This window comes from Wolffia australiana, chromosome 2, assembly GCF_029677425.1.
Source record: "Wolffia australiana isolate 7733 chromosome 2, ASM2967742v1".
NCBI lineage: Eukaryota > Viridiplantae > Streptophyta > Magnoliopsida > Alismatales > Araceae > Wolffia > Wolffia australiana.
This window is the reverse complement of record NC_135836.1, coordinates 26,494,431-26,514,762: the sequence shown is the minus strand read 5'-3', so window position 1 is coordinate 26,514,762 and position 20,332 is coordinate 26,494,431. Positions and strand designations below refer to the sequence as shown.

Below are 20,332 nucleotides of genomic sequence, written 5' to 3'. Positions count from 1 at the left end.
TGTACATGTTCTTCATTTTAATATTTTAATGATGCTATTAAATTACATAACAAATCTTCTGCTGCATCAAATCCCCCTCTTCATCTAGATCAAGGCCTCAATAACCCAACATTATCACATTTGAATCATTCTATAGTAACCTCAAATTGGTTTGTTATCATCTACATAAAAAACTTCACAAGTCGTACCATTTTCCATATTGGACTTGAGCAAATACACCCTCGTAAACGTGGTTGTATCGTCCACAAATGTAATGAACCATCGATGACCTGATATACTTGTCGTCTTGCTCGGACCCCATACATCACTATGAATACGGTAAAGTGGGGTGTCACTTATTATCCCAATATGATTAAATGAAGTTCTCTTATGTTTTGCCAGTTGACAAGCATCATATTATAACTGTTCAACTTTAACACCCTTAAATGAAGAAGGAAACCAGGTCTTTCACAAGCCAAAAGAGGGATGGCCAAAATGAGGATGATAAAGTAAAAATAAGGCAACTTCATGCACTTATCTCCCTTCCATATTGGGCATGTTACAATGAGGTGAAATCATATTGGGCACTTATCTCCCTTCCATATTTCTATAGGGAAGCTCTTTACTGAATAATGAGGTGAAATCAGTGTTGGCTTGTATAGGCCTTAATTTGGATGAACAACTCAAAGTGATTCTCAACGACGAAAGACTTTAACGAAATCTCAACGACTTCAATAAAACATGAAACAAACACCTATGCATGGATCGCTTTCGTGATTTCTTGAATCTTTGAGCAAGACAAGTAGAGCTGCTCATGTGTGCAACCTCTAGACGTATTCACACAATCCTTGGCATGCAATCAATGAAATGTCCTTGGTGTCTCATGTCAATGGATCACTTATACAACTGCGGCATGAATCAACATGATCGATGTTTAGGTATAATACCATTCAAGGATTCTTCAGATCATTTCAATGAAATGTTTCTCCAAAAAGCACCCACTATCTTTCCTTAGTGTCGCCACACTTAAAGCCATACGATCAGCTATACTTATCGTATAAGTAGGATTAATTAGTGCTATTCTATCTGGATAATTCAATGCACATCTTGACTATCCATCAAATAGGAATATTTGGAATACATGTTTAAAGACTATTGATCACTATTTTATGATTTCATCATAATATGCGATGTCATTGCACATATCTGTGGACTTCATTATAAACATCACACTAGAATAAAAATAAATATACTATTTTATTCAATGAACTTAAATAAAACATGGTGGGTGTGATTTGACTTGACGACCACATAATATCCACGACTATCTTGGCTGAGGACTTCATTGCATTGTCTTCCTTAAGTTGTGTCCTCTTATATTGAGGAGGGGTGATCTCATCTTGACCACTCAATGCACATTGAAAAATAGAAACTTTTTTAAAAAATTGGCCATATACGTCATCATGAATCACAATGCCAGAATGCCACTTTATGGTGTAACTAGGAAAACCAATAATTGATCACGCCCATGGAATTTTGTGAATTCATGATAAGCTAAGCTCTGTGTAAAAAATGTTATAACGAAACAATCAAGGCATACATCAGCACAAAGACATTACTATATGAGTTGATCTCAACCTATCAACATGCTGTGATACAATCAAGTAGTATTATCATCTAGAATATGAGGTTATTCATTCTATTCACAATGAGTTAATTTTCTATGCTCAACGCAACATCCTTGATGTTCTGAATTATATTCAACTTTTATATATTGGCACATCCAACACCAAATTTAGGCACACAATTTCAATCACAATAGGTAATTATATTTTAATTTGAAAGAGCCATTGTACAGATTGGTAGAGTACCGTTCTCTAAATTTCCTCAAAATCAGATATCAAAACAGTCAGTAACAAATACAACAGTCAGTAAAACTCAGCACATTCTAGACAATATAGCAACCTTCCTATAAGCAATATTGACCAAAAAAAATTGGCACAATGATACAAAACTATATTCTTTGTAAAGTAAATATAGAAAAATTCGGCAAAAATTCCAAAATTTATAAATTTCATTTATTAACTCAGGGGAAATTTCCGAATAATTTTGTCTGAAATATTTTTTATGAGCTATGTTGGAATTTAATTATCTTAAAATGTATAAAAGCAAGAATCACTATGTTTATGCATAGATTATGAGAATTTAAATTGCCGTCCATGTTAGTATACCTTCTTTGACTGATACGAATGCACATAGACGATGATAATCACATATAAATGCACGATAGACATGCATGCTATCAGATGCCATATGTTATGTCCGTGGAATTTTCTTGAAAATGCACCACAATCACAAGTTCGCGGGAACACTTTTATTTTTTGACGAAACGGCCGGTTGTGAGCGCAAGCACCGTCCTTTTTCCTCGGAGCTCTCTGGAGAGCCCTCGAAGCTATTTTTCTGGCTTTGTACTGTCCACAATTTTTTAAACTTCTTTTCATTTTTCTTTCATCGAATGGTCTGGGCTTTTGACAGTTTAAGGCGAATCTTGACCGGATTATTCTGGATCTACGCAGAAGAGGATAATTTAGAAGAGTAGAGAAAAATGAGAGTTGATTGGCAATCTTGAGCTATCGTGGAGGGTTGAATCGGCGCCTCACGACCACAAGCTAGAGTCTCGCGGCAGTCGATCTTGCCACCCGGGCCGGTCTAGCGTCTGGGCTCGCTGCGCGTCTCCCCCCACTCCTCCAAGTCCGCAACTTTTCGCCGAGAAGCTACTCTGCCGCTCCTGGGCTACTCCCAATCTTCCTGCCGGGTATTTGCTTACCCTTCTGTTATCTCCTTTCAATTGTCAATGTACCAAGCGATATCTCCGGGCTATGTGCAAATCATCGCTTGCCCTCTTAGTATTCCAATCGAACACTGCAATCTGCGGACCGAGATCGCATTTGCTTGACGGGAATTGGATGCTAGCAATTCCCTTTTTTTCCCCCTTTTTACTCTTTCCCTTTACCATCAAGTTGCCTCTGTGGGTTCTTCTCCAGCTGGGTTTTCCGTGAGACTTAACGATTCGATCTTGCGTTACAGGGTTGAGAGGGGAAAGCTGACGCTAGAGCTTTGCCGAGAGATGATGGCTTCTGGGACAGCGCAGACCTATATCCCTTCACTGAATACAGTGTCGTCCAATGGGCTAGGCTTCGCCGAAAATGTTAATTTCGCGAGGATTGTCCCCTCGGCTGCCTCGAAGAAGAGCCGTCGCGCGAGGTCAAATTTGCAATTGATGGCGAGCTCCAATTCAGGACCTGATATTGCCGAATTACGACCATCATCTGAGGGAAGCCCTCTGTTAGGTACTTCTTTTTGAGCCATTCTACTCTCCTCATTGCTCTTGATCTCGTTGAAGCGAGTCTAGTTTTTGATTTCTTTAATCCGAAAGGGATGCTGATCATCTTCAACTGTGCAGTGCCGAGGCAAAAATATTGCGAGTCTGTTCACCAGACCGTGCGAAGAAAGACTCGAACTGTGATGGTTGGCAATGTTGCTCTTGGAAGCGACTATCCGATAAGGATCCAAACCATGACTACCTCAGATACCAAGAATGTGAAGGCTACAGTGGAAGAGGTCAATGGCGTTTAAGCCCAACTCGTGGGCAATTAGCACTTAAAATATCTATTTTAGAAATTTTGCAAATTTTTTTTTTAAGATCGCCTTTATAACCTTTGATCAGAGGTTCTTACCTTTCCGGTACATCTAGGTGATGAGAATAGCTGATATGGGAGCAGATTTTGTTCGGATTACTGTCCAGGGAAAGAGAGAGGCAGACGCGTGCTTTGAAATAAAAGATGCCCTCGTTCAGAAAAAGTGGGTTGCAACATCCTTTGTAAGGTTTTCATTATGCTGTATTTTTAGGCTTAATATCATCTTTCTCGTCTTTCAGCTATAACATACCATTGGTGGCCGACATCCACTTCGCCCCCTCAGTCGCATTGAGAGTGGCAGAATGTTTTGAAAAGATTCGTGTCAATCCAGGGAATTTCGGTACTATTGCAGACCCCATAATCAAAAACTTTTGATGTTTACCAATATAGAAAAACTAGCAGCCTGAATTCTCTATGCTTTGGTATTTTTTTCTTTTCCAGCCGATCGGAGAGCTCAATTTGAGACTCTAGAATACACTGATGAGGATTATCAGAGAGAACTTGAGCACATTGAGGAGGCAAGGACTTCTTCTCTTTTCCATATCTGTGTTCCATTTTATTTCCTTTTGAAGAAAAGACTGTTTTCAAAGTTATAATTATCTTCGGAGCACATAATAGAATCGATGCTACTTTCCTTCCAAAATTCAGAGTCTGATCTACTTTTGAATAGATTTTTATGCGGCAAGTCAAACTGAGATCCACGTAATCTGTTTCGATTCACTCTACTTTTGGAATGATCTATTAAGATTACTTTCATAATGCTCACAATTTTAATCATTCTTCCAAGAAAACTATTTTCTACTTTTTCTTTCAATTCACGCTTAGAAATGATCTATCGCATTTTCTATCAAAACAATATCAAGTTCAAGTTATGCTCTATCAGGTGTTCACTCCATTGGTCGAGAAGTGTAAAAAGTACGGGAGAGCCATGCGAATCGGAACGAATCACGGGAGCCTTTCAGACAGAATTATGAGTTACTACGGCGATTCTCCGAGAGGGATGGTAAGAGAAGAAAATAAATTAATTTCAATAACATTGTTATTCCTTTCCCCCATTACATGTTCATGTGCACTGATAATCCGTGCCACGAAACAGGTTGAGTCGGCCTTTGAATTCGCGCGTATTTGTAGAAAACTCAATTACCACAACTTTGTGTTCTCCATGAAAGCCAGCAACCCGGTTGTTATGGTTCAAGCCTACCGCCTGCTTGTTGCGGAAATGTATGTTCAGGGATGGGACTATCCTCTTCATCTGGGAGTTACTGAAGCTGGGGAGGGCGAAGACGGCCGCATGAAGTCATCCATAGGCATAGGAACCTTGCTTCAGGTTTCCATCCATTCTGTATTTTATATTTAGTGCATACATGTGATAATTTTCCTCTTTTCATACCAAAATTTGATAATTTTTATATTAGTAGAATCTCTGTGTGTGGCACAGGATGGTTTGGGCGATACTATCAGGGTGTCGCTAACTGAACCACCCGAGGAAGAGATTGATCCCTGCAGAAGGCTCGCGAACCTCGGCACGCGGGCGGCAGAGCTTCGGAAAGGAGTGGTTGGTCTCATCATCTTCTCCTCATATTGATTTGTACTTGAATTCCTTTCTCTTTGTTTAATCAGTTGTATTCTAATCAGGCGCCTTTCGAGGAGAAAAGCCGGCATTACTTCGACTTTCAGCGTAGAACTGGACAGTTGCCTGTGCAGAAAGAGGTCAGATTTGTTTCAAGATGATGATGATGATGATGATGATGATGATGGGTTATCGCGTTGGATTTTTCGTTCGCTTTGTGAGGTTCTTTCTTTGGGTTTGCTGCAGGGAGAGGAAGTGGACTACAGAGGTGTGCTTCATCGTGACGGTTCCGTTCTGATGTCTGTCACTCTCGACCAGCTGAAGGTGCGGGAATATTTTCTATTTACAACTGATGACAATATCTGGAACCTATCATTTTTTCTCCCCCCCTGATCCTGGGCTATTTTCATAAACCACAACCCATATCAGGCTCCAGAAACCCTGTACAGGTCTCTGGCGACAAAGCTCGTCGTTGGCATGCCATTTAAGGTTGATTCCTCAATACTTTAATTGGTTTAGTTCGCGAGATTTGTCTGATCAACCTCCTCTGAATTTCCGATCTTTGTTCACTCAGGATCTTGCTACCGTGGACTCAATTCTTCTCTGGGAGCTGCCTCCTGTTGAAGACACCCATGCTGTAAGTTGGACATGACGGAAAACTTTAAATATTCAGACGATAATTGATGAAAACTTCCATCCTATATTTCTTTATACTGGGTATATGTTGCTTGCCCGATCTTATTTATTTCCTGGCAGAGGTTGGCGCTCAAAAGATTGGTGGATGTCAGCATGGGCGTGGTGACGCCTTTGTCGGAACAGCTGACGAAGCCTTTGCCTCATGCAATCTCCTTGGTAAACCTCAAGGAACTGAGCTCGGGTGCCCACAAGCTCTTACCAGAAGGTCAATAACTCCTCTTTCTCAACCGAACGCTATTCCTCGATTCTTCTATTCTTTTCCCATGTAGTCGATTTCTTTGGAACAAAAATTGATTATATACCCACTTCTCTCTCAGGCTCTCGTTTGGCCGTCACGGTTCGCGGCGACGAAACGTACGAGGAGCTGGACATCCTCAAGAGCGTCAAGGACATCACGCTGTTGCTTCACAACGTGCCCTACGGCGAGGAGAAGGTCGGCCGGGTGCAAGCCGCGAGGAGGTAGGTGTTCATCTGATTCTTCGCGCTCCTCTTTTTTCTATAAACAATTTCAACAATTTCATCGATTTTTCTTCTTCCCTTTCTGGGTACAGGCTGTTCGAGTATCTGGCGGATGCGCAGCTCCAATTCCCCGTGATTCATCACATCAAGTTTCCGGAGAACACAGAGAAGTAGGCGCGTCGAAAGAAGGAAAAAATAAAACGTGAGACGGGTGTATAACGTGAGATGGGTGATGCAGGGACGACCTGGTGATCCAAGCCGGCAGCAACATCGGCGCTCTGCTCGTGGACGGGCTGGGAGACGGGCTGATGTTGGAGGCACCCGGCCAAGACTTCGACTTTCTGAGGAACACCTCCTTCAACCTGCTGCAAGGCTGCCGAATGCGCAACACCAAGACGGTAAGAACAACGCCGCGAAGAACTGCTCTTCTATCGCTCTTCTCTTTCCCCATCTGACGTCGTCCTCGTCCGTCCCAGGAGTATGTCTCGTGTCCGTCGTGCGGGCGGACCCTGTTCGATCTTCAGGAGATCAGCGCCCAGATCAGAGAGAAGACCTCTCACTTGCCCGGCGTGTCGGTGCGTTCCTGCGTTTATTAGCTAGTTGTGAATGAGCCAAAAAAAAAGAAGAAAAAAATGAAGTGAATTCTTGTTCTTGTATGGTGGCAGATTGCGATCATGGGTTGCATCGTGAACGGGCCGGGCGAGATGGCGGACGCGGACTTTGGCTACGTCGGCGGCGCACCGGGCAAGATCGACCTCTACGTCGGCAAGGTAATAGAAATCCCCTTCTCCCCTCTTTCATTCTACCACTGGCTTTGATGGGTGATTGATTGATTGATCTTTGGATGGGTCATTGGCGCGCAGACGGTGGTACAGAGAGGGATCGCGATGGAGGGAGCGACCGACGCATTGATTCAGCTGATCAAGGACCACGGCCGCTGGGTAGATCCGCCCGAGGAAGAATGATAAACGGCTCGCGCAGTTTCCCCGATCGCCATGTCCCCAGGATCAGACTCTGTCTAGTAATTGATCATCACCTTTAGAATTAATTGCTCCTGTGCGTGTTTTCTTCTTGCATGATCTTAACCGCTCAGCCATATCGAAGGGAAACCTGAGAATCGATCCTTGGCGGAAACAATATGACGTCTGTCGATTCGAGGAATCATACAATCAAGCGAAAGGGAGGGGGGAAATGAATCGGATGAAAGAAGGCAAAACAAGGGTTCGCCGAAGGGTGGTCATAGCATTTCGCGGCGCATTTCGATGCCGAACTGCGTTCGCCGGACGTTGTCGCGGCGCTTCTTGTAGACGACGGCTCCGATGCCCACGAGAGCGGCGGCGGCGATCACCCCGAAGGCGACCCCGGCCTTCTGTCCGGCGGCGGCCGAATGGGAGGAGGGGAGATCGGCCGCCTGGTCAATCTTCTGCGCGGCGCTTCCCGAGGGCAGGGGAGCGGGCGCATCCGACGGTAACGCCGAGTCCGAAGAGGGCGGCTCGGAAGACGGCGAATCCGACCACGGAGATGGCCCCGGAGCGCCGCCGGGCGACAGGTCGTCGTCGTCAAATGCCGGCGGCGCCGGCGGAGAACGGAAGGGTGAAACCGGCCCCCGCGCTCGGGAGAATGGCGATGGGGCGGGGCTTGGCGATGCGGCGGCGGCGGCGGCGAGGAATGCGACGGCGGAGAGGAGGAAGAGAGCTTTCAGCAGGCGCGGCGAGGGCGGCGCCATTCTCGTTGAAGACAAAGAAAACGATAGCCTTGCGCGCGGAGAGACCGTTCAGATCTGAACGAATGAATGAACGATTTCTTTCGATATATAGAGGGTGAGTTGGCGAGTTGGCGAGGATATCACGTGACCAACGTGGGCTGCAGAAGCGGGCCCCAAGCGAGTGATTCGGCCCAATTTAAATTTGCGCTTTATTAGAGTGGTTCATGACCGGAAAACGTTGACCGGCCAACGAACTCGGTAGTCAGATGTCGGTGGTCAACAGAACAGTGGGAGTGAGTGGTGGTTGGCGGCGGAGGCCCTCAGAGCTCGTCCTTTGCGGCGGGGGGTTCCTCCGTCGATGGCGGCGCCGCCGGCTTCTTCAGCTTGAACGGGATGGTCGCATGCTTCTTGAGGAATTTGTAAAAGGCCACCACCGTCCTGTCCGTGTCCACCGTCAGCTGCAAGGCAAGTTGAGGAGCGTGAGTTGCAAGTGGAGTTGATGAACACGCACGCCGCCGGACGATCTTTACCGGATCGAAGCTCTTGTTCCCCGCCGGGAAGAAGAGAAGCGTAGGGAACCCGTCCGTCTGCGCCGCAAGCAAAAACAAACGAATATGACCACCAGAGAATTACTCTTTTGCGTGTGTGTGTGTGTGTGTGTGTGTGTGTGTGTGTGTGTGTGTGTGTGTGTGTTAGTGGGAACCTTCGCCCGGGGGTGCTCATTGGTGGTGCCGTCCATTTTGGCCACGACAAGGGAGTTGATGCTGCGGAGGTGCTTCGCGAGCCGGTTGTAGGTGGGCTCGAGGGCTTGGCAATGCCCGCACCACGGCGCATAGATCTGCCCAATCGACGGCCGAGTCAGCTTCTTTGAGCAGACGCAGATCAAAACAATGAGGATCTGGTTATGACAACAGTGTACCTCGAGCAAGACATCCTTGGACTCATCCAGCACTATTTCCTCAAAGTTATTCCCCACAACGATCTTGACATCTCCGTCGTTCTGCAAGAACCCATCCAAGCAGAGTGGACCAGGGTCAACAACACAGCCCCTGCTTGATGTGCATTATGTACTCCGAGGTTTAAGAAGAAATAATTGTCAGTTACCTTCTCGGGTATGGGCTCCGACTTGTAAAAAGGCTTGAGCTTGTCTTCGAAGAAGTCCTGCCCAAATTTCTGATCCACGCAGTTAAATCAGAATGGATACAGGTCATCGTACCTCCCTTCCCAAAGCCAGAAAAGTACAAAAATAAAGCATTAAAAAAACCTGAATATTCTCCACTGTCAAGTCACCGTTGAGAAAGAATTTCCGGCCATCCTCATTCCCAGTGAATCCAAGGACCTGAAGGGCATTGTGTTAGCTGCGTCAGAAGAAAGAAACACCAGAGGATGTTCATGACGAAACGCACCTTAGGGCCTTCGGTGATGCCAAAATACTCTGCGACAGGTTTGCCGGATTTCTCATCGTCCAGATTCACATAAACGAAGATGATCTGCGAGAAATTGACACAACAGGTATCATGAGACCAAGCGCAGTCGACCTAGTGTTCAGCTCGTTGACGTGTGACTTTGACGCTGACTTTATCCACAACAAGCGTCAGTTGCCATCATCCTCAACCACCCATACTTAAAGAAAATTTCTGGTTGACGTTGCTTTCAACGGCATCGTCAACTAGGCAGGTTGACCATTTTTTAACCATTTACCGTCTGTGATACATTGTCACCGAGAATGTCAATGTCAACCACCATAAAATTCGTCAACGTCACGTTCAAGGTCAAATAGGTAGATAACACTGACCCTGACGTTGATGAGTGCAAAAACAAACCACGTTCTACCCCAGAAATCAACAAATCCGTCAGCGATCCAGAGACCCTTTGGGAAATCACAACACCCGATATTACCTTTCCTTTGAATGATTTCGCTGCATCTTTGAAAGCTACTAAGATCTTCTCGGAGTCATTGGATGAAGCGAAAAGCAGAAGCTGTTTGGAAAAGACAGGGGTTTAGTTACAAATTTGATTGAAAAATTGGAACCAGATTGTAAACAAGGAAAACAATGCAGAGACAAATTACCTGTTTCTTGATTGGATTATCGAAGATCAGCGAAGAGCTATCCATTGTAAACATTGTTACCAAGGGAAGCTTGTTAGCAAACACAAATTCGGCAATGACTGACTTTTTGAATTCTCCTTCTGTGGGAAGAAAACAAGCGTCAGCGTGACGCAGCCTTCCTCCTGGACGGTTTTATTTAGAATGGGGAATGCATGGGAAGGACGGCTGACCAAAGTGAGTGATCTTCTCATCCTCTTTCTTGAGTATCACGAGAGCAGGACGTTTTGCGTTAGGATCAATGTGGAAAAGCTTCGCCACATCGGCGCTCGCAGTTTGATAAAAATTGACGCCATCTTCTATCTTTGAGGCAGAAGAGAGCACATCGCTGTGATCGCCCTGCGACAGATAAATTTCAGGCAGAGACAAGCTTTGAGTATTTGGGACAAATAAAACGGTGGTTAACCAGGAATAAGAGATAAATATTCTTGACAAATGGGTTTATGCATAAAACGTGTCTCTCCAACTTATTATTCTCAATTGGATGTTTGAGGCAATGAATCGGGCAGGAAGGGAAATGCAAGATGCAAGAATAAGACATTACCACCAAGGAATCGAGGTAGGCCAGGACCAACTTATTCTCAGCCGTCAGAACCTTTTGTGCGTCCTCCACCGTTGTCACATTCTGGATTCCAGATCCCGTTTTCTTTTTAATCCATGTCACTATGGCTTCCCTGTAGAAAAATTATCAAGGATAATTAGATGTCACTTTGGGAAAACAAATGGCGATGTAGTTGATTATTGATCAAGCAGTGAAGGAGGCGGAACCCTGGTAAGATCGAAACCCACAATAGAATCTCGATCGCCCAACCAGAAAACTGGGACAGAATAGGGAAACTTCTCCAAAGTCAATATCAAGGATTAGAAATTATAATTTTATGGCAAGCCTTGGCGCGCGGGTGATACAAATATTCGGATCACAGATAAATAGAGAAAACGAAAGATCGGAGAGTAAGATACTAAGACTTTTACCCAATCAATTCTTAAGCAGGAACGGATGGTTATACGCGTAACTCAATGCGGATATGCCCATAAGTGAATTCCTGCCTCATCGGGTTTTGCACTTACTTGTTCCTAAAGCCAGGGTAGGATTTGTAGTTTTCATCCCCGTCCATGAAGAAAAGAACGGTCGGATAGCCCTGGATATCGTACTTCTGCGCAAGGTCGTTCTCCTCCGTAGCGTCCACCTTGGCAAGCACAGCGTTCCAGCCGGCCTCTTTCAGCTCCGTCGCCGCAGCGGCGAATTCGGGAGCCAGAGCATGGCAATGCCCGCACCAGGGCGCGTAGAACTCAACCAGCACGTTGCGATTATCCTCCAGAAACCGACTGAAATTGCCGTCCGTAAGAACGACTACATCCTTTTCGTCCACCGTAGGCAAGGCGGGATCGTCCTCGTCTTCGAAGAGGGACCCATCGAACTCCTCCGAAGCATCGTCCTCGTACTCGTTCTCTTCCTCATCTCCCTCGGGAGGAAGATCGTGCGAATCGCTCAAGCTCACGTCGAAGTCCTCGAGGAAACTGATGTCGTCGTCGTCGTCGTCGGAGTCGCGGGATTTCTCCCGATCCGAGGAAGCAGCGGCGCAAGAGAGGATGACGGATGAAGCGACGAAGAACAGCAGCAGGAGGAGGAGCGGCAGAGATCGCCGGCAGATCGACGCCATTCCGTAGGGATCGAGAGACCCGAAACCTTCGCCTAAATCTCAACAAAGGAGCTTCTTTTGTATTGCGAATTTTAGTTTTAATGGTGATCTGGTAGAATCTCTCTCTCTCTCTATAATCGAGTGGGCCGTGTAATAGAGGAGGGCCGGGCTGGTTGAAAGCCCAAAGCCCAAAGTTCGTCTCTTTGAAGGTGAAACCGGAGTCCCAAGCGAGCGGTGCTCGGCCCCTTGGCGGAATTTGGAAGGCGGTGGGAACGATGATCAGCTTGGTCGCGCAGGTATGGTGAATGAAGGGCAAATCTCTCGCGTTATGCATCGGAGTGCTTCTGCTGTTTTCCTTTCGCTATTTAGTTACTTTTGCATTGCGTCGTAGTTTCCCGATGCTAGTCGTGTTTCCTCAATTTTTTGATCGCAGGAGCGTCTTCTTGGCTTCGCCTTGGGGAGTGGTCTCGTGGGCGCAGCGGTTCTGGAGCAGCGCAGGGCCATCCATCGGTCCATGACCCCCCAGAGCCCTCCCGCTGGTAGCGTCGAGGTATGATTCTAAGATTACACCGTTGCCCGGCGTGGCGATTGGATTCCTCCGTTGATGGCATCTTCCCTTTTCTCTATATCTGCCCATTTCCAGCGTTGCTTAGATTCCAATTGGTGCAATCTAGCCGATTTGCGTTTGGCTTGTTCTTTGCTTCTGGTCTGACGGATTTGACTCGAGTTCTTGCATTTCTCCTTTGGCTCTATTGTTGATGGATGCAATTAAAGACTTGAATCTTTTTCAAGTTCCGTTTTATAAATGAACTTATACGTAAATTTACGTAAAAATACATTGTCTCTTATGCGGGCCAGACGCAACATATCAATGTTTTACCTTTTCCCTTGCTGAGGATAATGTCGTTGTCGCTTGGGCCACTGCATATCCTCATTGATGCGCTTATAAGCGCGCGAGAATTCGCTGGGATGCGTTGGGATCAAAGCAGAGGTTGCCAACATCACCGGCGTCCCTTGTATAACATAATTGCTTCTTTAAGTGGAAATTTTGGGCAAGATTCAGGATCAGTTGGTAAGTCCTTAATGGCTTGGTTAAACAAGCCTCCTTCAATATCTGTTGCTTGGTAGTTTCGGTATCTAGCAATTATACCTTGATGTTGCCAGCGTTTGTTGATCACATAACAAATTTGATCGACATAAAGTATCAGTTACTGGGCTGTGCTTCTCGGATCCGTATTCCTTCATCCGAATTTTGTGAAATCCTTTTTTGAGGTCCAACTTTGAGACAACGGATGAAACATTCAAGGGGACTTTGGAAGGGTTGATTCAATTCTGCCTACACTAGTTAATGAACTGGCTTTTCTATCTCATAATTTGCACATATGAATACCTTTTGGGTCTGAGGGTCCACTTAAGGTAACAATTGGATCACATGGTTGACCTCATTGGGCAGTGGCAGTCTTTTGGGATTGTAAAACCGTTGAAATTGCTGTCTTGTGAACAAATACCTCTGATCAGGGTCTGCATTACGAGTCAACTACACATAGTCCATGAGATACTCCGTCATCAGCAATTTCCTTTGTTTCAGTGTTCTGCTGCCTTACTTTTAGATCATCATGGCCCAGTTAGGGCTAATTTTACTAACTTATGGGCCTGAGGCCATGTACGTGTAACAGACTAATCCTAGGGATCTAATGAAAAAACTAACTTAAAATGGATTTAAATAAAGGCCCAATAAGGGCCCATTAACGGCCCACTAAGGACCCATTAAGGGCCCAATAGTGAGGGGCCCATTTAGGGAATACATTAGGTCCATTAAGGACCTAATATATGCTGGGTCTGATTTATATCAGGCCCAGCCTCCAACAGCTATAAATATAGCTGTTGGAAGTTCTTTTTGAAAAAGGAATGTTTTCTGCAGCTTTTTCCAACGGTCAGTTTTTGACCGTTGGACAAAAGCATTAACCTCTCTCTCTCTCTCTGTGAAAAATTTGTATAAAAGGGGCATCTGTTCAGTAATAAAGTAAGTTCATTTTGCCCCAATTTTCTGTCTCTTCTCCACATTCTCAGAAATTCTCTCTGCAGTCCACTATCTCATCCTTTTCTTTCAATTTATTACACTTACATATCAAATCTGGCCATGTTGTGATTAACCTTATTTGTTAGAGCTTGATCTCCCAATGTAAATTCCAAATTTAGAAAGCCCTAATGTATATGAGTCCGAGTCAATGATGATAAGGCAAAACGTACCCAGGATCATTTTTTTTTTTGAAGAAAAAACGTACCCAGGATCATATCAGTACCCCCAAGCTTCAATGGTAAAAGGTCAATCTTCAGGCTCACTCTGTGAATAATGAAGTGGAGGCCTGTGCCGAAGCCTTCACCCTGGGTCTTCTGATCATTTCAATGCGTAATTCTAAACGAGCGTAAGGGGCATATGATGTGATACTATACCCCAAGATCATCTTAGACTTTCTAAGCCCATTAGGGGTATTCTGGTAAGTTCGCAGTTAGACATTTCCTTTTGAATAGTTGTGGCTTTCCATTTAGGAGGAGAGTCAAAAGGTCAAATTGGAATTGTGTTTTGAGTACACCTCGTCCATCTCCCCTGTGCGATGTTCATCCCCCCAGTACTCGTCTAGGCAACACCCATTTTGCCAACCGATGATCCTCTACCTCCCTGCAACCGTCTCGCTGGATCTTCAGCTGGCTCCCATCTGTGTTGATCCCTACCCCACTGAATTGACTCCCCAATCCCTGTCTATACCTCAATCTTCTAAAATATTTGGAAAAAAATCCTCAATACAACTATTGGGCTCTGCCAGTCACACTAAATTTGAATGCATTCCATAATTCTGGTGCGTGTAGGAAATTATGCGAGCTTAGGTTGAGCCCACCGATGAGAGTCTTGAACATCACGTTTTGCCGTTAAGTAATTAGTTGATTGCCTCTGGTTCTCCCCCAGACCAATCTGGAAATATTCCGGTACTTGTTCTCCTTTCACATCCTCATTCACAATAATAATGTTTAAATAAATCTTACACCGATGGCCTGGCCCAAACGTTTTATTAGAATGAGATCATAAGCCCTTTTCCTTGCATTTTTTATATTAATAACCTATGAGCGTCTAGTATTTTTTATGATTTTGGATCCCTCATGAGTACTCAGGCTGGAACCTTTATTATTTGCTCTGGTCATTGACTTTCTTGTTCGCTGGTTGTGCCCTGGAACTTTCCCATTAAGAACCTCTGCTGTATGTTCAGAGGACGGTGTATCCCACCATCCACCAAACGGCTGTCATGCTCCACGCTCCCCATAGTGTGTTAATGCATTTTTCTGTGTCTAGGGCGGCATCCGTAGGGGCCTTGAGCACTTGGGGCCGTTTCCAAGAAATATGGCTTTGTATCACCTTCTTCAGATCCCTGAGGAGTGTCCATTCCATGGTTTTCTGCTGGCTCAGGGGCAAATGTACCAATAATGTTTCAAATTCTTCTCCATTTTCTTTAACGCCACCCTCCTGTCGAAGGTCCTAGAGCTCCTGTCGAAGGTCCATTTTCACCAAAGCGCTTCCCGATCTGCACGGTTGAAGTCATCCCAGCCTGTGAAGGAATAGCATTCTTCAGTCCATATAGACCGCTGAAAGAGGGGGTCCCTCCATGCAGCTCATAACCTTTTTTCCATTCTTTCTTCATTAATGCTTGATTAACATAAAAGTACCTCTCTGTCTCCCTTAGCAGCCCCCCCCCCCCCCCTCCCTTCCAACAATGTCTTTCCCTCTGAATGCCGGAGCATCTCTCCAGCTTGTGGCCGCCCCACCACTAAAGTTCCTGTGGTCTGATAAGGTCCCTTTATGGGCCTATCATAACACTAAAAGACATCGACGGCATCACACGAGCGTGACCTGATGGACACATGCACAGTTCATGTCAAGACTGGGCCAGGAAGTGTCTTCTATAAATAATATTTGAAGGGATTCTGATATCAGAGCTGCTGGTTGTTGGCGGGGCACAGAGATACTCCTTCCCTGGATTAGCAAGGATTGATCCTCTCTGACCTCGGCTCTTATCGAGAGGATACCGATTAGGTTCCCCCTCTCTATCTCTCTCTTATTGATTTCTCATTCTCTCACTCTCGCCCTTGAGTACTCTGAAGAGAGGTAGTTCACTGCGAATTTTCTTGACATGGAGCATTTCTTGGTAGCTGATATATTTGGTTTTCCGACCAATCTTGGTTCTTGAATGAGTAAAACATGCTCATGGTAGACACTGTGAGGTTGTTGACTGTAAACATCACATCTTCCTTTACCTTTGCTTATTGGCAGACCTGGATCAGGCCGACTGAAATTAGAATCGGGTCAACTGGAGAGTCAATCCAATCAATCATTTGTAAAACATTCTGGATGATGATGACCATCCAGCATGAAAAGTCGGCTTTCATCATCCAGAACGATTCTTTTCTTAAAAAAAAAAAAATTATCTCACGATTCTGTGATCCCTCAACTATGAGATGTCAACCTAAATTTGGGTCAACTGTTGGCTCGTCCGCCTGTTTGCGGATCTCCTCGCATATCTTCTGGTGCGGCTGGTCTCCCCCATTTTGTGTTCTTTCAGCTGGGTCTCGATTATTCATGAAGGTTTAGAGTTGTAAACGGTGCTATAGATTACACATTATTCCATCGGTGATGAACTCAGAGGTAAAGATGGTTATTATTTTTGTTTAAATTTGTTGAATCTCCCTCACAATCGTCAGGATTGACAGATGCTCATTTCTTTTTCGTGGAGTACAGTGAGGATCGGGCCGATCACAGATGTTGAATAGTTCCAGTGTTTCTTCATAATGTTCAGTGTGTGCTGTCTAATCGAGATTCCACTTCGCCATTTTCCTTTGAGATTGTGCGTACGTTGTGCGTTTTCCATAAATCACGAGCTCAGAGGTGATTTTGCCTAACCACATCCGCCCCGGGTTCATCGCTGATGGAAGAATGGGGAATCTAAGAAATCAATTATGGAGATGAGCCTTTACTCGTTAGATTAACCACGGTGTTTCTTGGTTCTTGGTTGTACCATTAGCGTGTCGAAACAGGTTTGTCTTATGCAAAATATTAATTCTTGTTGTGGGTCGCGCTGACCAATCGAACTTCTTCCCTCTGTATATGTTTTCTCTGCCGTGGCGGCCATGTTCTTGACCAAAAAATTAATCTTGCAGCCGGTGCGCCGGAGAAGGCCGGACGACATCGAAATGGCTCACATATGGAACAGGGCCGTGGATCGGGCGCTGGCGCCGCTGATCGCGGCGCTCAGCTCCCGCGGCTGGTGAGGAACGCGTTGGCAACGCCTGCGGACGACAAAGCCACTCTCTTCTTCCATGCCTCTTGTTTTCCCCAACAAAACCAAACCGACTTCTGATTGAACGAGGTGGATGAACAAGAAGAAAAACCAAAGTCAGTGCTGCATGGAGAAGCGAGTTAGTTAAGTCAGTTCATGGGAGGGGGGTTGACGCGATCGAGGAGCCAGCGGAGCATCTCTCCGAAGACGAGGTCGACGTCGGCGTCGGACTCGCCGACGAGCTGATGCCACAAGCCGGGGTGCAGATGGAGGGTCTTGTCGGCGCTGGCGGCGCGGCGGTGGAGCTCCTCGACGCCGGCGGGGTCGCAGACCCGGTCCTCGGACCCGTGCACGATGAGCAGCGGCAGCGTCACCTCCTCGAACCGGGCCTGCAGCTCGCGGCAGACGCGCAGCAGCTCCAGCGCCGTGGCCGGGCGCGGGCGCTGCCTGGGCCGCCGCGGGCTCGCCACGGCCAGCCGCCGCTTCCACTCCACCCGGAAGGACACGTCGGGGATGGTGCCCCGGGTCGGCACGATGGGCCACGTCGGCGCGACCTTGGCCGCGAGCCACAGCAGGTGCTCCAGCGGCCACGCGGGCTTGAACTTGTCGCTGACGGCGCACATGGCACCGTTGAGCACCGCGCCGGCCCAGCCCGGCGGCTCGGTCCGGAGGTGGATGAGCAGCGCGATGGCCCCGCCGAGCGACTCGGCGTAGAGGAAGCGCGGCAGCGCCGCCGGGAAGCGGCGGCGGAAGGCGTCGAAGACGGCCACGCAGTCGTCGACGACGGGCTCGATGTCGGGGACGTGCGCGCGGAGCCCGTCGGAGAAGCCGTGGCCCTGGTGGTCCACGCCGCACACCGCGAACCCGCCGTGCTCGGCGAAGAAGACGGCGGTCAGCTGGACCAGCCAGCTCGACTCGCCGGTGAAGCCGTGGACCACGCACACGATCCCCACCGGGTCGCGGCCGGTCGGGGTCCACGACTGGTGGAAGATGTTCAGCCCCCGCGGGTTCGTGTACGTGCCCGTCTCGTGGCTCACCCCGTGTTTGGCGTAAAACTCCTCCGCGCTCAGCTTCCCGAACGGGCTCTTCTCGTCCGCCTCCGCGATCGGGTGCCGCGCCGCCATGCTCTCTCTCTCTCTCTCTCTCTCTCTCTCTCTCTCTCTCTCTCCCTCTCTCCCTCTCTCCCTCTCTCCCTCTCTCTCTAACTCTTCACGCCAACTCTTCACGCTAACTAATACACCAGCAAGGAAGAAAACAAGGAGATGGGCGTCTTCGGTATGCTTCTCCGCCTCTATTTATTGCCCGTTTTGTCCCGCTGATCCGTGAGACGATGAGAGAGAGAGAGAGACAAGGAGGTGAGTTTCGCGTTGCTCAAAGACAGAGAGAGAGAGAGGTAACTGTTCGGATTTTGAGGAGGAAGAAGAAGACGGCCTGACAGCGGACTGTAGAGCGGAGAGTGAAGGATGCGCTTCATGTATGGGCCCATCCCTGTTTAGTGTTTACCGAGAGGGTTATTATATTCGGCTGTCGTCCACAAATGAGGAGTGACCACATGTTCTCTCCGTAAATGCGGCTGACAGATTATCACGAAAGTGCATTGAAGCTTCCTGCCCAGCTGATGTAGGCCAGATGAAAGCGCTCATCTTAGGTCAAAATATCTTGTCGAATGAGGCGCAAAACTCGCCTCCTTGTCTCGCTCTCATCAAGATATCTTTAGGACTTGCAACTGATGCGGGTTTCCTGTATTTTTTACTTCTAGTTCAGAGCTTGGTGAGAACAGAGCGACTAGTCATGGTTTAAGTGAGAAAATATTTATGCAAACGGGTGTTGAGGATGTTCTGCGCCAAGTTCAGGATTACTTCCCAATAAAAATTTTACAAGGTCATCAAGAACAGTGAACTTAGGTGCAGCCCTGGGTGAAATCCTTGCCAGATCACTGATCGCAATGACTGTTGTTGTACCTTACGCTATACTATTACTATATTGAATTAATACTATTACTAACTCAATGAGGTAGTAATCGGACTTGAATTCCCAACCGAAATACGGTTGATTCAAATTGTTGACGGGCGGAAAATGATGCCATGCGCGATTGGTTCAAGGAACCCACTAGTCCATTTATTGAGATAGTGAAAAGCGTCCCGTCCGAAGTTTGAACTTTCCTAAATTTGGATTAATTTACTCGGAACAAACCGTCACTCTGATCTCGATTGGGCTCTTGTGATGGAAATAATATAAATAAGAATAACAAGGGAAAAGAATCACGCGCCGGATAACACGGTATCTTTGGATACGCCAAAGGCTGGAGAGAGTGAGCGCATAAAGACAAATTTTGGAGGAGATGGACGTCAGGGAAAGAGACATGGGACAAACACTTAATTTTTTATTTAGAACGGTGATTTGCCTTTTTATTTAAAATTTTATAACATTTATATTTATTTGGTACTGTATTTAAAAATATAATACTTTTCGTTAAATGTCATAATGCTAATTATCCCATTACTTAATACCTTTGGCAAATAATTATAAAGTCAACCTTATGTTTAATGCATGAGTGGATCTCATTATTGGCCATCATTTTTCAGTTTGTATGGTGGTGGATACTTTTGGTGTGAGATAAGGCATTGAGATGTTTGTTTTACATTCAAGAAGACTAAGAAGTCTACCTATATGTTGTTTGGAATTCTGAAAAAAAACTTAGTAGCCTATCCTTCCATTTCTGATTAACGATAACTTATTGCAGCTAAGAATGCCTGTGATGGATATTATGTGGCCGTTAAGCCAATCACACTACCATGTTAATTTAAGTTCATTGAATAAAATATTTGCATTCATTATTGTTCCGTGTGATATTTATAATGAAGTCCATGAATACATGCAATGACTAAGTGAATTATGATGAGATCATAATACAGTGATCACTAGTCTTGAAACATGTATTTTAAATATTCATATTCGATGGATAGTCAAGACGGACATCGAATTATCCAGACAGAATAGCACTAGCTGATACTACTTATACGATAAGTATAACTGATCATGTGGCTATTAGTGTGGCAACACTAAAGACATATAGTGGGTGCTCTTTGGAGAAATAGTTCACTGAATTGATCTCTTTGAACCCCTGAATGGTATTATGCCTAAAAGTCAATCA

The 20,332-nt window shown here is 46.0% G+C and overlaps 5 protein-coding genes across 5 annotated transcripts; 2 read left to right on the top strand and 3 right to left on the bottom strand.

Annotated features, from left to right (window-relative positions):
• The first annotated feature begins 2,537 nt into the window (after positions 1-2,537).
• HDS (4-hydroxy-3-methylbut-2-enyl diphosphate synthase) lies at positions 2,538-7,474 on the top strand. The gene is made up of 20 exons (XM_078571795.1): positions 2,538-2,794; positions 3,067-3,329; positions 3,443-3,600; positions 3,734-3,840; positions 3,917-4,017; positions 4,119-4,195; positions 4,561-4,680; positions 4,774-5,004; positions 5,116-5,232; positions 5,313-5,387; positions 5,494-5,571; positions 5,677-5,736; positions 5,822-5,884; positions 6,004-6,148; positions 6,261-6,402; positions 6,495-6,572; positions 6,641-6,800; positions 6,879-6,977; positions 7,068-7,172; positions 7,266-7,474. Exons 2-20 carry the CDS (start codon positions 3,107-3,109, stop codon positions 7,365-7,367), a joined length of 2,241 nt encoding a protein of 746 aa, XP_078427921.1. The 5' UTR covers positions 2,538-2,794; positions 3,067-3,106; the 3' UTR covers positions 7,368-7,474.
• A 52-nt stretch (positions 7,475-7,526) lies between these two features.
• LOC144700295 (uncharacterized) lies at positions 7,527-8,201 on the bottom strand. Its single transcript, XM_078571798.1, has one exon. It carries the CDS (start codon positions 8,126-8,128, stop codon positions 7,640-7,642), a length of 489 nt encoding a protein of 162 aa, XP_078427924.1. The 5' UTR covers positions 8,129-8,201; the 3' UTR covers positions 7,527-7,639.
• A 91-nt stretch (positions 8,202-8,292) lies between these two features.
• On the bottom strand, positions 8,293-11,935 carry PDIL1-4 (PDI-like 1-4). Its single transcript, XM_078571796.1, has 12 exons — positions 11,283-11,935; positions 10,759-10,888; positions 10,388-10,553; positions 10,179-10,297; positions 10,007-10,087; positions 9,514-9,597; positions 9,372-9,446; positions 9,212-9,280; positions 9,027-9,107; positions 8,811-8,945; positions 8,638-8,694; positions 8,293-8,565 (listed from the first exon to the last, which is right to left on the bottom strand). Exons 1-12 carry the CDS (start codon positions 11,873-11,875, stop codon positions 8,428-8,430), a joined length of 1,728 nt encoding a protein of 575 aa, XP_078427922.1. The 5' UTR covers positions 11,876-11,935; the 3' UTR covers positions 8,293-8,427.
• Positions 11,936-12,008: 73 nt separating this feature from the next.
• Positions 12,009-17,313, top strand: LOC144700296 (zinc finger, C3HC4 type family protein). The gene is made up of 3 exons (XM_078571799.1): positions 12,009-12,150; positions 12,288-12,404; positions 17,060-17,313. Exons 1-3 carry the CDS (start codon positions 12,130-12,132, stop codon positions 17,168-17,170), a joined length of 249 nt encoding a protein of 82 aa, XP_078427925.1. The 5' UTR covers positions 12,009-12,129; the 3' UTR covers positions 17,171-17,313.
• Positions 17,241-18,633, bottom strand: LOC144700294 (caffeoylshikimate esterase-like). Its single transcript, XM_078571797.1, has one exon. It carries the CDS (start codon positions 18,300-18,302, stop codon positions 17,328-17,330), a length of 975 nt encoding a protein of 324 aa, XP_078427923.1. The 5' UTR covers positions 18,303-18,633; the 3' UTR covers positions 17,241-17,327.
• Between the last annotated feature and the right edge of the window lie 1,699 nt (positions 18,634-20,332).